This window comes from Meriones unguiculatus, chromosome 11 (genome assembly GCF_030254825.1).
Source record: "Meriones unguiculatus strain TT.TT164.6M chromosome 11, Bangor_MerUng_6.1, whole genome shotgun sequence".
In the NCBI taxonomy this organism is placed as follows: domain Eukaryota; kingdom Metazoa; phylum Chordata; class Mammalia; order Rodentia; family Muridae; genus Meriones; species Meriones unguiculatus.
Window position 1 is genome coordinate 91,455,798 of NC_083359.1, and position 12,772 is coordinate 91,468,569.

At 46.1% G+C, this 12,772-nt stretch overlaps 1 protein-coding gene across 5 annotated transcripts; it reads right to left on the reverse strand.

Moving 5' to 3' along the window:
* Positions 1-43: 43 nt before the first annotated feature.
* Positions 44-8,117, reverse strand: Fcrla (Fc receptor like A). Of its 5 annotated transcripts, none has more exons than XM_060364657.1 (6): positions 7,975-8,117; positions 4,196-4,210; positions 3,731-3,922; positions 3,001-3,264; positions 2,322-2,606; positions 44-446 (listed from the first exon to the last, which is right to left on the reverse strand). In XM_060364657.1, the coding sequence occupies exons 1-6, from the start codon at positions 8,051-8,053 to the stop codon at positions 202-204; spliced, it is 1,080 nt and encodes a 359-aa protein (XP_060220640.1). In that variant the 5' UTR covers positions 8,054-8,117; the 3' UTR covers positions 44-201. The 5 variants fall into 5 exon arrangements, with proteins under 5 accessions (XP_060220640.1, XP_021502810.2, XP_060220638.1 ...); XM_021647135.2 differs by having other exon boundaries at positions 44-485; positions 7,975-8,116; XM_060364655.1 differs by having other exon boundaries at positions 3,731-3,966; positions 7,975-8,109.
* Between the last annotated feature and the right edge of the window lie 4,655 nt (positions 8,118-12,772).

The following is a 12,772-nucleotide window of genomic DNA, read 5'->3' on the forward strand; positions in this document are numbered from 1 at the left end:
TGACCTTGTCATGGTAAAATAAAACATACAGTTATAGACAAACTTTGGGTATCACCTGCATCCATTTATTTACACTCAATCAGTTCTGCTATTCTAAAGAAGTATCAAGACATCTTGCAAAACTATTCCTGCGTATGTGCAGTACCGAAAGAGCTGGGATTACTGCGATGGTGGAGCATATCACAGATGAATAGCTTGTTTTCATTTGTCAGCAACCTTTGTGATACCAGGCTTCAGGTAGACAGACAAGTCCCTCAGCTCCATGACCAGATGACCAAGGAGAACTCTTATGTCTTGCATTTGTTTGAGAAGAAGTTGTATTTGGTGCTGTAGGTGAGGGTCTGAGGAGGAGAATTCTGGGTGCTCAGCAGAAGAGGCAAGTGGTGAAGGCAGAGGACCAGGAGGCTCCGGAGGAGGAGTTTCTGAAACAGTTGGTTTCTGAAGAGCTGGATTCAAGATGGAGGAAGCAGCAGAATTTAAGGGACCTGAATGATGGGCAGGAAGCACATGCAAATCAAAAATGGATGGTCATGGTGATCCAGACTTATATTCTCAGTACTCAGGAAGCTAAAGTAGAAGGAGCATTGCAAGTTCAAAACAAGCCTGGTCAGCCAAGTGAGCTGTAGGTCAGCCAAGGATACAAAATAAAATCTTGTCTTAAATGTGTGTGTGTGTGTGTGTGTGTTTGATGCCAGAATCTGGCCCTGCCCTTACACTGTAAGGCAGAGACCTTCAGGTCAAACTCCTATATGAATGTGTCTTCAAAGCATTCTTTATTTTATTTCAGCTAAAACTTCAGAATGCAAATTCAGTGTGACCAGAGGTATTCCTGCCTATCACTTTAATGTTTCAAGCATGCGCTCTGTTTTTAGCTCTGCATGCCCCCAAGTGTGTCTACCGTTTTTTAACTCACGAGTTTAAAATGAGCAAGCTCAGAATGCACTGCTTAACTGAGCATGTTTAAGAATGGACCAACCCTTACTTGGGTAAATATGCATAAGTTGAATAAACCTCCCAGGCTTTTGTTTGTTTGTTTGTTTGTTTGTTTGTTTGTTTGAGGAGGGAGGGTCTTGCTTTGGAAATAACTCCTGTACTCTTCTTGCCTAACACCTAGAGCAAACCTTTCTCCACTCTTGTGTGCCTTGGTGTGGTGGTTTGAGTAAAATGGCTCCCATAGGCCCCGGGGATTGGCACTAGTAGGAGGTGTAGCCTTGTTGGAGTAAGTGTGGCCTTGCTGGAGGAAGTGTGTCACGGTAGGGATGGGCTTTGAGGTCTCAGGAGCTCAAGCCTCTTCCTGCTGCCTGCTGATTTAGTTGTCAATCTCTCAGCTCCTTCTCCAGCATCAAGTCTGCCATGTACACCACCACGCTTCCTGCCATGACCATAACAGACTAAACCCCAAACTGTAAGCCAGCCCCAATTAAATATTTTCCTTTATAAGAGTTGCCGTGGTCATGATGTCATTTCACAGCAATAGAAAACCCTAAGACAATTGGCCACACTTAGTTTGGTATTGAACTCAACAAGATGTGAGTTTGGTAATGGAGTCAATCTCTTTTCTTTTCTGAAAGTGGCTGTGGTACTCACTGGCAGCCAGGGCTTGGGGACTCTTATTTCCATTCTAATGCAAATTTTAGTCTTAAAGCTTGACTATCTCTGCTTGAGAAAATTTAGTGAGGAATCCTCATCATTAGACAGCCCAATTGTTCTTGTTCAAGACAGAATTTAATTTCTCTGGGATCAGCCTTTTCTTGCACATGACATTAGTCTAGTTGCTCATCTTTGTTTCAGCCTTCCTCTGCATAGATCACTCTAGGCACCGTTTCTTCAGTATGATTTTCACTATTCTCCCCCATTATTTTCATATGACATGTCTTCAAGGATTCTTATCAGCAGAGGCAACTCCTTCTAGGGGTGTGTCAAGTCAAATACAGCTTTCCTGATGGTAACTTCTAGAATCTGACATACGTTCTACTCTTTTCTAGAGGTTGTTTGTTTGCTTGCTGGAGATGAGGTGTCATTGTGCAGTTCTGGCTGGCCCTTTCTAGACATTATCCAAATTCTAGGTATGATGTTTCCCTAAATGTTCAGATTACATAGGAATCCTGTATTTTATCAGGGCATACATGAGGGGCCAGCTCAGGTCTTGGTTTGGTATGTTCCATGATCTAAGGGTGACATTCTCTTTCTGTGCTCTTTTCCACCATCAAGGACTTTGGATTATTGCCCTGACTCTCCTGCATCTCCTCTTCATTACCTTTCCCTGGAGTTTGGATGACAAACCCAGTCTTGTTTTCTACACACCCCACCGACAAACTCACCCTGTACCCGGATTTCCAGCTGTGTGCTCTGCTTCCAAATTTGTCTGTCCTCGGTGGCTGCTTCGCACCAGTAGGAGCCAGAGTGCTCTCCTGAAGCTTTGGGGATCTGGAGTTCTGAAGAGATTCCTCTGATACTCAATGACTTTCCATCCTTGTAGAAGGAGAAGAGGAGGCGGAGAGCTGACCTCTGCAGGGACAGCTTCGTATGACAGCTCAGGGTCACTGTGTCTCCCTCTTGGGGCTCACTAGAAGGTAAGGCTTTGAGAATGGGGTCTGGGAACAACTCTAGGGGAAAGACAAGCAGGGAAGAAGAGTCAACCATCTGAAGCAGACGAATAGCCTCCTCCACCCGTCTTTCCCTCTGGTTCCCTTAGGTATGGATTCTTTTAAAGAAAGTCCCAAATGAACTATTCAAGTTCTCTCCTCCTCTTCTTCTTCCCTTCCTATTTATTTCTTTCCTTCCTCCTCCTTCCCTCTCACCTCCCTTCTCCCCTTCTTGCATCTCTTCCTATATCCTTCCCTTCTAGGCAGGGACTAGAGAAGATCCATAGATGAGCGAATATGACAAGAATCCAGGCTCTGGATCTGTGAACCTCAGCAAGTGTAGATCTACATGATTCTGGTCTCCCTGTTCCTTCTAACCCAAATCTACCACAGCAACACCCCCTCAGGCTCTTACCTTGGACTGTGATAGCCACGGGGGATGCGATCTCTCGGCTGCCAGGACCAGGGCTTCTGAAGATGCCGCTGCAGTGGTAGCGCCCGCTGTCTGACTTTTGCACCACGGCAATAGAGAATTCTCTTTTAGGTCCAGGAGGGCCCAGGGCTGAGCCCTCTCGGTAGAAGATGACCTGAGTCAGTGGCCAGTCTTGCCAGGCACGACAGTGAAGAACCAGTGGGTCCCCTTCAAATATTGAAGATGGACCTTGGAGGACCAGCCAATCTGTGGGCCAGAGGAATTGCTGAGTATCATCCACCTCGCTTAGGAGGTCCCAAGCAATGCCCACAACAGAACCCTAAACTTCCCAGGTCACTTTAAACTCTTCCTGGCCCATATTTATGCTCTCTGTCCCTTTGAACTCACATAACAACGGCAAAGCCTTTTTTTTATTCTCTGCCTCCCTCCCCTCCACTCTTGCCTTCTATTCCAAAAGTATCCTGGTAGCTGGGGGACAATTTTTGCTTAGAGAGTGAACTTCGAGTTAAGGGTTGCTCACCACATGTCCTCACCCTGTTCAGTGCCTTTGTGATTGGCCCAGTGTTGAGAGAATAACTCTAGGGCCTGGGGCTGAGGACATTGTGTCCTGGAAGCTGAGGATGGGGAACTAATGCCTGTGCCAGTTTCCTGGGTAGGCCGAGGGCTATCAGGAGTGATTGGAGACACTGGTCAGACCTTCCTGGGGCCTCACCATAGGAAACGATGAGATGGAAGGGTTTACTGAATGCGTAGCCCTTGAACTGGAAGCCAGCTTCTCCGGAATGGGTCATATCGCCATCATCATCATCATCATCATCATCATCATCATCATCATCATGAGTGTGGCAACTGCTCTGTTCAGTGCTGACTGGTCCTTCACACTTCAGAGTCTCCGAACTGACAGCTGAAGAGGGACGGCCCAGGGAGAACCAAAAAATGATACTGCAACTTAGAGAGAAAGAGGATAGAAATGGCCCTCCAGATAGGCTCCTCTTCTGCCTTAGGGAATCCTCTTGTCAGGAGAGAACAGGAAGACATCAAATCTCTCTAAGAGATGCAGATGGGTCTTTGGTGGGATGGCCTTGAGCTTGGTTTACTGGTGTTTAGGCCTCTCAGTGAAAGGACTATGGGTTATGGAAGAGGGAGGGGAAGGAAGTAGGAACAGTAATAAACTCACCAGCATGACATCCAGCTGTTGGTTCAGTAAACCAAAGGACAGTGACCGCCATGACAGCACAGCAGGCAGGTGGTGGAGAGGAGGGAAAGATGAATGTCAGACTCTAGCCCCCACTGTGTATCACACACTGCTGGCACATCCACGCACTAGTTAATCTTCACAAGCCTTTCATAGTCGTGACTTCACCATCATTCACCATCATTTTTGTTGTTGTTGATGTTCTATGAGCAAGGACACATTCTGCCATCCAGGTCAGCCTGGAACTCACTCCATAGACCAGGCTGACCTTGAACTTGCAATAATTCTCCTGCCTCAGCCACAGGTGTAAGTCACAATGCCCGGTTTTCGATCCTATACATTTTAAAGAAAAAAGTTCTACAAAATTGAATTATAAAGTGCTTAAAGAAAGACTTGGGGGTTTGCTGGGAGAGAGAGTGCAGCTGGAAAGCTGCTTAGCATGCACATAGGAGGAGCAAACGTAGCCTTGTAATCCCAAGAGGTTGGGAGGCAAAGACAGGCAAGATCCCCAGGGGGATCCCTGCTGGACAGCTAGCCTAGACTACTCGGTGAGGCCCAGGCCAATGAAAGACCTTGTCTCAGTAAAATAAAATAAAAAAGTAGATAAGACTTAAGGAATGTGACCCGTGGGGTTGTTCTCTGACCTACACTAACACAGGCACACGGGTACATCTGCACCTACACACACACACACACAAGTACATTAAGAAGGGAAGCAGGTGGGCGGGCAAGCCTGGAGGTAGAACATTTGCTTAGCCTGCAAGAGGCCCTGGGACTGGTTCCTAGCAACGGCACCAACATGAGAGTCAATAACGGAGCAAGAATGTCAGGTGTAAGTTCAAATCAGGGTTTGTTTTACTTCGTTCCCCAAACATAGTCTACTTCAGTCCCCTGACCTTCCTTGACAACATCCGACCCCCGCTCTCACTTTCCCAAAACTTACTTGGCTCTTTAGCATAAACTATGTTGTCTACTGAAAGAGTAGCTGTTGCCTCTCCTCCCTCCTTGCTTCCCTTTCAAGTCTTCCTTTTTCTCTTTTTTCTTTTTCCTTTTCTTGATTTTTGGAGACAGGGTTTCAGTGTGTAGCCCTGGCTGTAGACCAGGCTGGCCTTGAACACTCAGATCTGCCTTCCTCTGGAGTGCTGGGATTAAAGGCGTGTGCCACCATTGCCTAGCCAAGTCTTGGTTTTTCAGCTGTCTCCTGCTTTGATGCCCCCTGCCCTTGAACTTGCCCTAGCAATGGCAAAGCTCTTTCTTCCTCTTCTCCCAGCGACCCTTTACGGTCAGTCTGCACTGGTTGGTAGCCGTGGAACAATTCTTTGCCTCCAAGTTGAAACTTAGCAAGCTCTCCCCATATATCCACATTCTGTCTCCTAGGTCCATGACTGACCCAAGTAGGTAAATGTCATTTCTCCCAGTTCTAACTGCTCCTTGCCTCCCCTTAGCCCCTCTCCTCTCTTCCAGATTCATATTCATACGTGCTCTTCTGCCCGCTGCATTCTTTCCTGTCCCAGGCACCTTTGTTCTTATCCATGGCCAATGGCCCAGGACTCTTTTTTTTCTTGTCAACTTCTCTATCAAGTCTACTTCCCACTTCTCGTTGTTTCAGTCTTTTCTTTTGCTCCTCTCAGCCCTTTTCTCTCTTATGCTACCTCTTTTCAGTTCCTTCACTGTCATACGACCATACTCAGCCTGCTGTTGTTTTTGGAGAGCTGGCTCAGTTGTTAAAAACACTTGCAAAGGACTCAAGTTTAATTCCCGGCATCCACATGGTAGCTCATAACCATCCATAACTCCAGGTGCAGGGAACCTGATACCCTCTTCTGACCTCTGCAGGCACCAGGCATACACAGGTATGCAAGCAAAGACAGTCCTACATAAAGTTAACTAATTAATTAAAGAAAATTTAAAGCCTTCGTGGCCTACTCAATAAACCTTAAGTAGTTCTATGCGAGGCATGATCATTCTCTTTTTCACAACATAGAAAAGCAAATTTGGATATATTAAACGTAATTTTTTTAAAAAACAGGATTTCGTAACCTATACCTGGGTGGTCTGGTACTTGAAATGTAACTTGGGATGACTTTGAACTTGAGGCAACCTTCATGCCTCAGGCTCCCTAGTCCTGAGATTACAGGGACATGCTTCTATGTTCAACTGAAAGCAACCTTTTCAAAGTGATACAGAACTAGTAACTAAGAGAGGCGCTTAAAGTCAGATGATCCCAAGACCACAGTTCTTGCTACAAAACCAAAAACCCTGGTCCCCTCACAAATAGCACTTGGTTTAGTGGAAGACAGAGTGTGAAAGGATGATTGCAATGTGTGGATGGAAGCTGTGAGAATGAGGTGTAACAGGAAGCCACTGGCTTCTTGAGGACGGTGCTATCAAGATGGAGTCTCTAAGGATACCCAAATGTTTGTAAAAGGGAAGGGGACCAGGAAGCCATGGTAGAGTTCTTTTCAGGTGAAGCTAAAAATAGAAGCAAAACCTTGGAGGCAGGTAAGAGTTTGGGCTGTGATGGGAAATGTGGGCTGATGGAGAGTTTGTGGGAGCAGGAGTGGGAAGGCTTTGAGGGCGGTGAAGGAGAGGCTGAGAGATTTAGTAGGTACCAGGTTTGAAGTTTCATTTGTCATGACTTGAGCTTGAGGTTTAGAAGTCCCTCTGGATACAGAGAGAATGCATTTCTATGAGACAAGGTCAGTAAGGAAGTCATTGCACCGCTCAGTCACATGTGATAAAGGCTTGTCCTAAGAAAGCATTTGTAGTGGTTCATGGAAGGAACTGGTTGTGAAAGCAATTTAGGAGGTAAAAATTGCCAAAGTTCATGATTCAGACAAAGACGAAGGAAGAGTTCAGAATGCTTCTAGCCGAGGTCCAAGTGAGTGCCACTGCAGTGAACTGAAATCAGATAGAGTTAAAATGTGAATTAAAAGAAGTGAGGATCTGAAGGACAGATACCTCTGGTCATGTTATAGTGGTACCAGTGGCACACATACATCAAAATGTCTTGTGTAAAGCTCAATATTCGAATGTGAAAGTCAAAAGCATGATTAGAGTTGGAAATATGCCTTGGAGCTCTAAAATACAACTGTTGCAGAAAAATCGTACAGATGCATCCATACAGTCTCATTAGGAGACTGTGAAAAGAAAGAAGAGTAAAAGGATGAAGACTTAACTATAGAGGACGCTAGAATTTACAGGAGGCAAAGAAAAGCTACAAAAGGACCAAAAGACATACAAGCCGTACACAGAGAAAATGGACAGAGTCAGGGAAATAGAGGCTGCAGGAGAGAATAAGCAGCCAATAGGCCTGGATGCAACAAAGAAAGCCACCAGGACAAGCATCAGAAAGTGTATGATGACCTGGTCGGTACAGAGGTCACTGCACCCCACGTAAACCACTATACCCCATGCTGCAAGCACTGAGGGGTGAGTGAGACGGAAGTTAGAGATAGCAAGCCCACGCCACTCTTCCAAGAAAGTTGTATGAGAAAAATAAGAGATAAGATTTGCAGTTGGCAAAGGCAACTTCATAGTCAGAAGGGACTTTTAGGATGGAAAATATCTGAATTTTTATATTTAGAAAGAGCCATTCAGTCCTGGACACCAGACTTGTCTTCCTTCTGTCCTTGTCCCACTTGAACAGTGGTTCTTTGCAAAGTCAAGGTCTGCCCCAGTTTTTTACATTTGAGATTCACCCCCTCCCTCAATTTTAGGTGTATCTCATTTCCACACCAACATTCAAACCTTTTACTTACCCGGTACCATGTGGGTTGCCAGGAGCATAGCAGGACAAACATGAAGAGCCCATGCCATGAGCACACAGCTCAGCTTCATGGTGACTGTGTTTATACCTCCTGCAACCCCAGCATACTGATTTTCTTCAACATGAAACCTCTCAAATTAGAAAAGAGGAAATAAATCTAACTGTCTTGTCTCCACACACCTGTGTCCAAGTCTGTGACTGGCTCTTGTCATTCAAGTTTGGCCAGGTTGATTCTGGTGCCATCTTCATCCTTCAGGTTGTAAGATGAAATGCTGGGCTCTCAATTGTTAATTTTTTTTTTTTCTTGTTGAGCTCAGGAGCTTTTGAAAACATTATTGACTGATGATCAAGTGGCATTCATACTACCTACGGGAAAAGTCAGCATGACTACAGATCGGCTCACTGGAGATTCAGGCAGGAAGTTAATGGGGAAAAAGCAAGGGGTTGTGAGTGATATAATGTGGAAGTGTCTTGCTACGCCTGCTCCAAGCTCTGCACGTGCCCAGTCATGAAAATACAGCAGGGGTTGGGGGACAGATTGATAAGAGCCCACTCAAACTTGTACCCAAATTTCTCCTGACCTGTGTCTGGATCTGTTTCTGCTGCACAACACAGGCTGTTCAGTCTCAGTGAAAATCTGAGCACAAGGCAAAGTTCTGAGGAACCTGGAGATATGAAGTATCCAGTACCTTGAACAACCCGAAGAGACCGGGGAGCATGGGCAATGTGGAGGCCACATCCTCTCTCTTCATCTCTGCGTGAACCTATGGGAACCACTGCCCCTAACTCCAACTGTTTGCTCAGTCGCAGGCCCCGGGCCTCCTTACACAGAGATCACACTCTTTTGCCCCAACTTGTCACACCACCCACACCCAGGTCCCAGGTAGACATGAGAGTAGGGGGTGTTACCAGACAGGCGGGTCTTAAAGGCAGAGAGAGGCTGGGACCGCCTGGCCACTCAGTTATAATGAAACAGATCAGGGCTGGCAGGTCGGCAAGGCGGACGTGGGAGAGTGCGTTTTTCTCCACGTAGTTAGAAGCGGTTAGAAAAAGTTTTTTCCATTATGTAAGAAGTACATGTTTTTGCGAAGGTGGCCCCAGGGAGTCCAGAGCTGGTTGAAGGGTGTGGGGGAGGCAGTGAGGCATCTTGCAGCTGATGTGGTAGAAAGACCCAACAGCTTCAGAAGAGGAAGCACGATGCAGCCAGCCCTAAGAAAAGTTAATTAAATGAACTGTGTTTAGATAGACTTTCTTCCCTAAAACTGCACAGCAGGCCTTCTCATGAGGCAGGACAAACGCTTTTGAAAAACTGTAACCATTTTTTCCTTCCCTCACAACCCCTGGATAAACGCTCCCCTTGCCTTCCGCACCAGCCTTTACAGAACCCAATCTCGGTGCACGAAGCAAGAAGGCCTCTGAAGGCGTTGCTTGAGGACCGTGTTCTTTATGCCTGGTTATCCACTTATCTGAGGGAAAGTCACACATCTGAAGCTCGACCAATGAACTATTCTGAATCACTGTGGAGTGCCCACATCAAAGATGCTCAGAGGAGCAAGATTAGGATGACCACGTGGCGGGAAAACAAATTCAGTTCACTGTGTTAGTTCTGCTATCAGGATCACCTCAGACTACTCCCAAAGACATGGGAAGATTCCAGCGCTCATCTGTCCCACAGCCAGTTAGTCCTTTGAGGCCTTCCTCAGTTGTCCTTTTGGGTCGTCACCAGCGGGCTAACATTTCGATTTTAACAAAGATTTTTTTTTATTTTTATTTATGTGTATGTGTGTACACCTGCTTGTCTGTGTGAGCACTGAACACATGCAGGTGCCCTTACAGGCCAGAAGAGAACACTGGGATCTTCTGGAACTGGAGTTACAAGCGGTTGTGAGCAGGCTCTGTGGGTGCTGGGAGTCGCACCCCTGTCCTCTGCAAGAGAACAGTTAAGTGCTCTTACCTGCTCAGCCATTCCTCCAGCCCATTTGTGTGCATGTGTGCACGCGTGAGTGTTTGTACATGCGTGTTTGTGTATGCAAGGGCTGGGGCACATGTGAACAACTTATGGGAGTTGCTTCTCTCCTCCTACCACATCCTGCGGATCGAACTCAGCTTGCCAGCTCGGCAGCAAGCTCCCTTACCCACTGAGCCATTCCAACAGCCGGGAACCGAGAGCTGCTTTAAAGATGAATTGTTTGTCAGTTGTCTGTGCTGTGAACCGATAGCCATTTTAAAGATGAATTGTTTGTCAGTTGCCTCCCTACTTTATGAATTCTTTTCTGTTTGGGGGGCCTACAGAGGGGTATATGTGCTCATGTATTAGGTGACGGTGCATGACAGATGTCAGCCTAGACTGTCATTCCTTGGGAGCCATCTACCTTAATTTTGGAGACAGGGTCTCTCTCTGGGATCTGGGTCTTACCAATTAAGCTAGCCTGGCTGGCCAGAGACTTCCTGTCTTTGCCTCCTAGCATTGTAAGTGTGTGCCACCACGCCTGTTTTTGTTTTGTTTTGTTTTTATGTGGGTGCTAGGAGTCAAACTCAGGTCCTTATGCTTGTGGGACAAGCACTCACAGGCTGAGCTCTCTCCGTAGGCCCACTTTGTGTATTTTAAGACCACTTTATTGAGACGTAAAGACATGTACACAACACACGTTTAAATAGTAGACTTTGATGACTTCGGTTGAAGTGTGCACTGTGAAACTGTTGTCACTATAAGACAAACAGGAAGGTGGCTCCTGAAATGCTTCTGTGTCCCTCTGTCTCTTCCCACTTACCTTCTCCAAGCACCCGCTGATTTGTTTAGTCAATATGTCTCATAGCACGTTTTCTGTAACTTTGTACAAATGACGTAGCACATCCCTTTTGTCTGGCTTCCTTCACTCAGTGTAACTGCTTGGTGCATCTGTCAACAGCTCCTTTCACTTGGTGGATGGCTACACCCCTCTCAGTGGGTGGCTTATCCACTGACACACTGGTTGGCCGTTGGATTGTTTCTATCTGTGGCTACGACGTGCTCTCAGGTACAGTTATTCCACGGACTCAAGCTTTCATTTGTGTTGGGGACCTAAGAGTGGGCTGGCTGGATCCACGCAGGTATGTTTTTATTTATGTATATGCTTTACCTTTTTATTATTATTATTATTTTACTTTATACATTTATTTTTGCTTTTTTGAGACAGGATCTCTCTATGTAGTGCTGGCTGTCATGGAATTCACTGTGTGTAGAACAGGCTGGCCTCAAAAATGGCAGAAACCGGTTTGCTTCTGCCTTTCAAGTGATGCTTTTTTAAATCCTTTGTGTGTATGGGTATTTGCCCTGCATGTTTGAATGTGCATAATCCAAAAAGGGCAACGGGTCTCCTGAAACTTGAACTACAGATGGTTGTGAGCCACTATGGGAGTGCTGGGAACTGAATCCATGTCCTCTGCAAGAGCAGCCCGTGCTCTTAACTGCTGAGCCATTCCTTTAGCCCCTTCCCTTTTTCTTTTAATAGTTTGACACAGGGTCTTATACTGTAGCTCACAGTGGCCTAAGACTCAGAGCTAGGCAAGCCTAACTTTGAATTCACAACAATCCTCCTGCCACAGCCCCTGGAGTGCTGTACAGGCACAAGCCACCACATCTGGCTTTGCTTTTAAACTTAAAAGAAAATGCCAAACAATTTTCCAGATCGCCTGAGTCAGAGCTCTCCACAGAAATAAAACCAATATTAATATGTGAGGAGCTTATTCTAGACTTTGGCCCATGTAGTTATGAAGTACCAGCAAGTGCCAGCAAGTGCCACCTGCTTTCTGCAAGCGGGAGAACCAGGAAAGCTTGCTGTGTGCTTCAAGTACAAAAGCCTGGCTGCCAGGGCGGTCTGCGGTTTCTATAGATGAATCTGAAGAAGTGAGAAGCACCGTGTTGAGATCTGAGGGCAGGAGGAGATGGATGTCCCAGCTCAAAAAAAGAGAAATAAGGTGCCCCCCCCCCTGCCTCTTGTTTTCTTCAGATCCTGAATGAAATGGGTGTAGGCTCCCCACAGTGCATGAGGGAAGATCCTCTTTCTTCGAACTACTGACTCAAACGTTAATTTCTTTTATTAATTTCCTCACAGATGAAAGTAAAAAAAAAAAATGTCTTACTGGCTCTCTGGGCATCCCTTAGCCCACTCCTGTTGACACATGCTAACCACCACAGTGTCTGGTGATTGTACAATCCCCCCAGCATCCCAAGAAACCTCTAGTTACTAAGGAGTATTTGCTACTTAGTAACCTGCATCACTCCATATGGTGTAAAGCAGGGCTTTCATGGGTGACTCAATACCTCCAGGGGCATGTAAACAGCACCATCACTCCAGCACCACCCGTGAAGCACAATTTGATAAGCCGTAAAAGTAGGAAAGGTGCCACCCTATACATTTATCAAAATAAAATGGAACTGTAGGAACATGGCTATATGGAAATCATACCAAGAAAGCCAGGCCTGAGAACTTCGTAGGTACTGCAAACTGAGGAAAGGGTGCTACAACTCCTTCATCAAAGGCCTATAAAGGTGAAGACACCAGCACTGTAATGGCAATGCAGTGGCCAAGACACCAATAGCAATGGCCCCACCAACCTGTCATCTCACCATCTCGTGTGTATGCCAAAAGACTGACAGCCAGAGAACTCCTCACTGTCCCTGGAGCTTCAGCTCAGCACGTTTCTGCTATTGGCACAGCCTACCCAGATTGTCTGTCATCCATCTCTCTGGCCTCTCATCTATTTAGGTTTGCTATCTATCTATCTGTCTGTTCCTTCATCTGGACCAG

Coding starts and splice junctions, on each gene's coding strand:
- Fcrla (XM_060364654.1), bottom strand. CDS start 8,027: ATGGGCTCTTCATGTTTGTCCTGCTATGCTCCTGGCAACCCACATGGT. Junction 2,607..3,000: donor CGTGGCTATCACAGTCCAAG/GTAAGAGCCTGA, acceptor TCTTTCCCCTAG/AGTTGTTCCCAGACCCCATT. Junction 486..2,321: donor GCTGGAAATCCGGGTACAGG/GTGAGTTTGTCG, acceptor CCCATCATTCAG/GTCCCTTAAATTCTGCTGCT.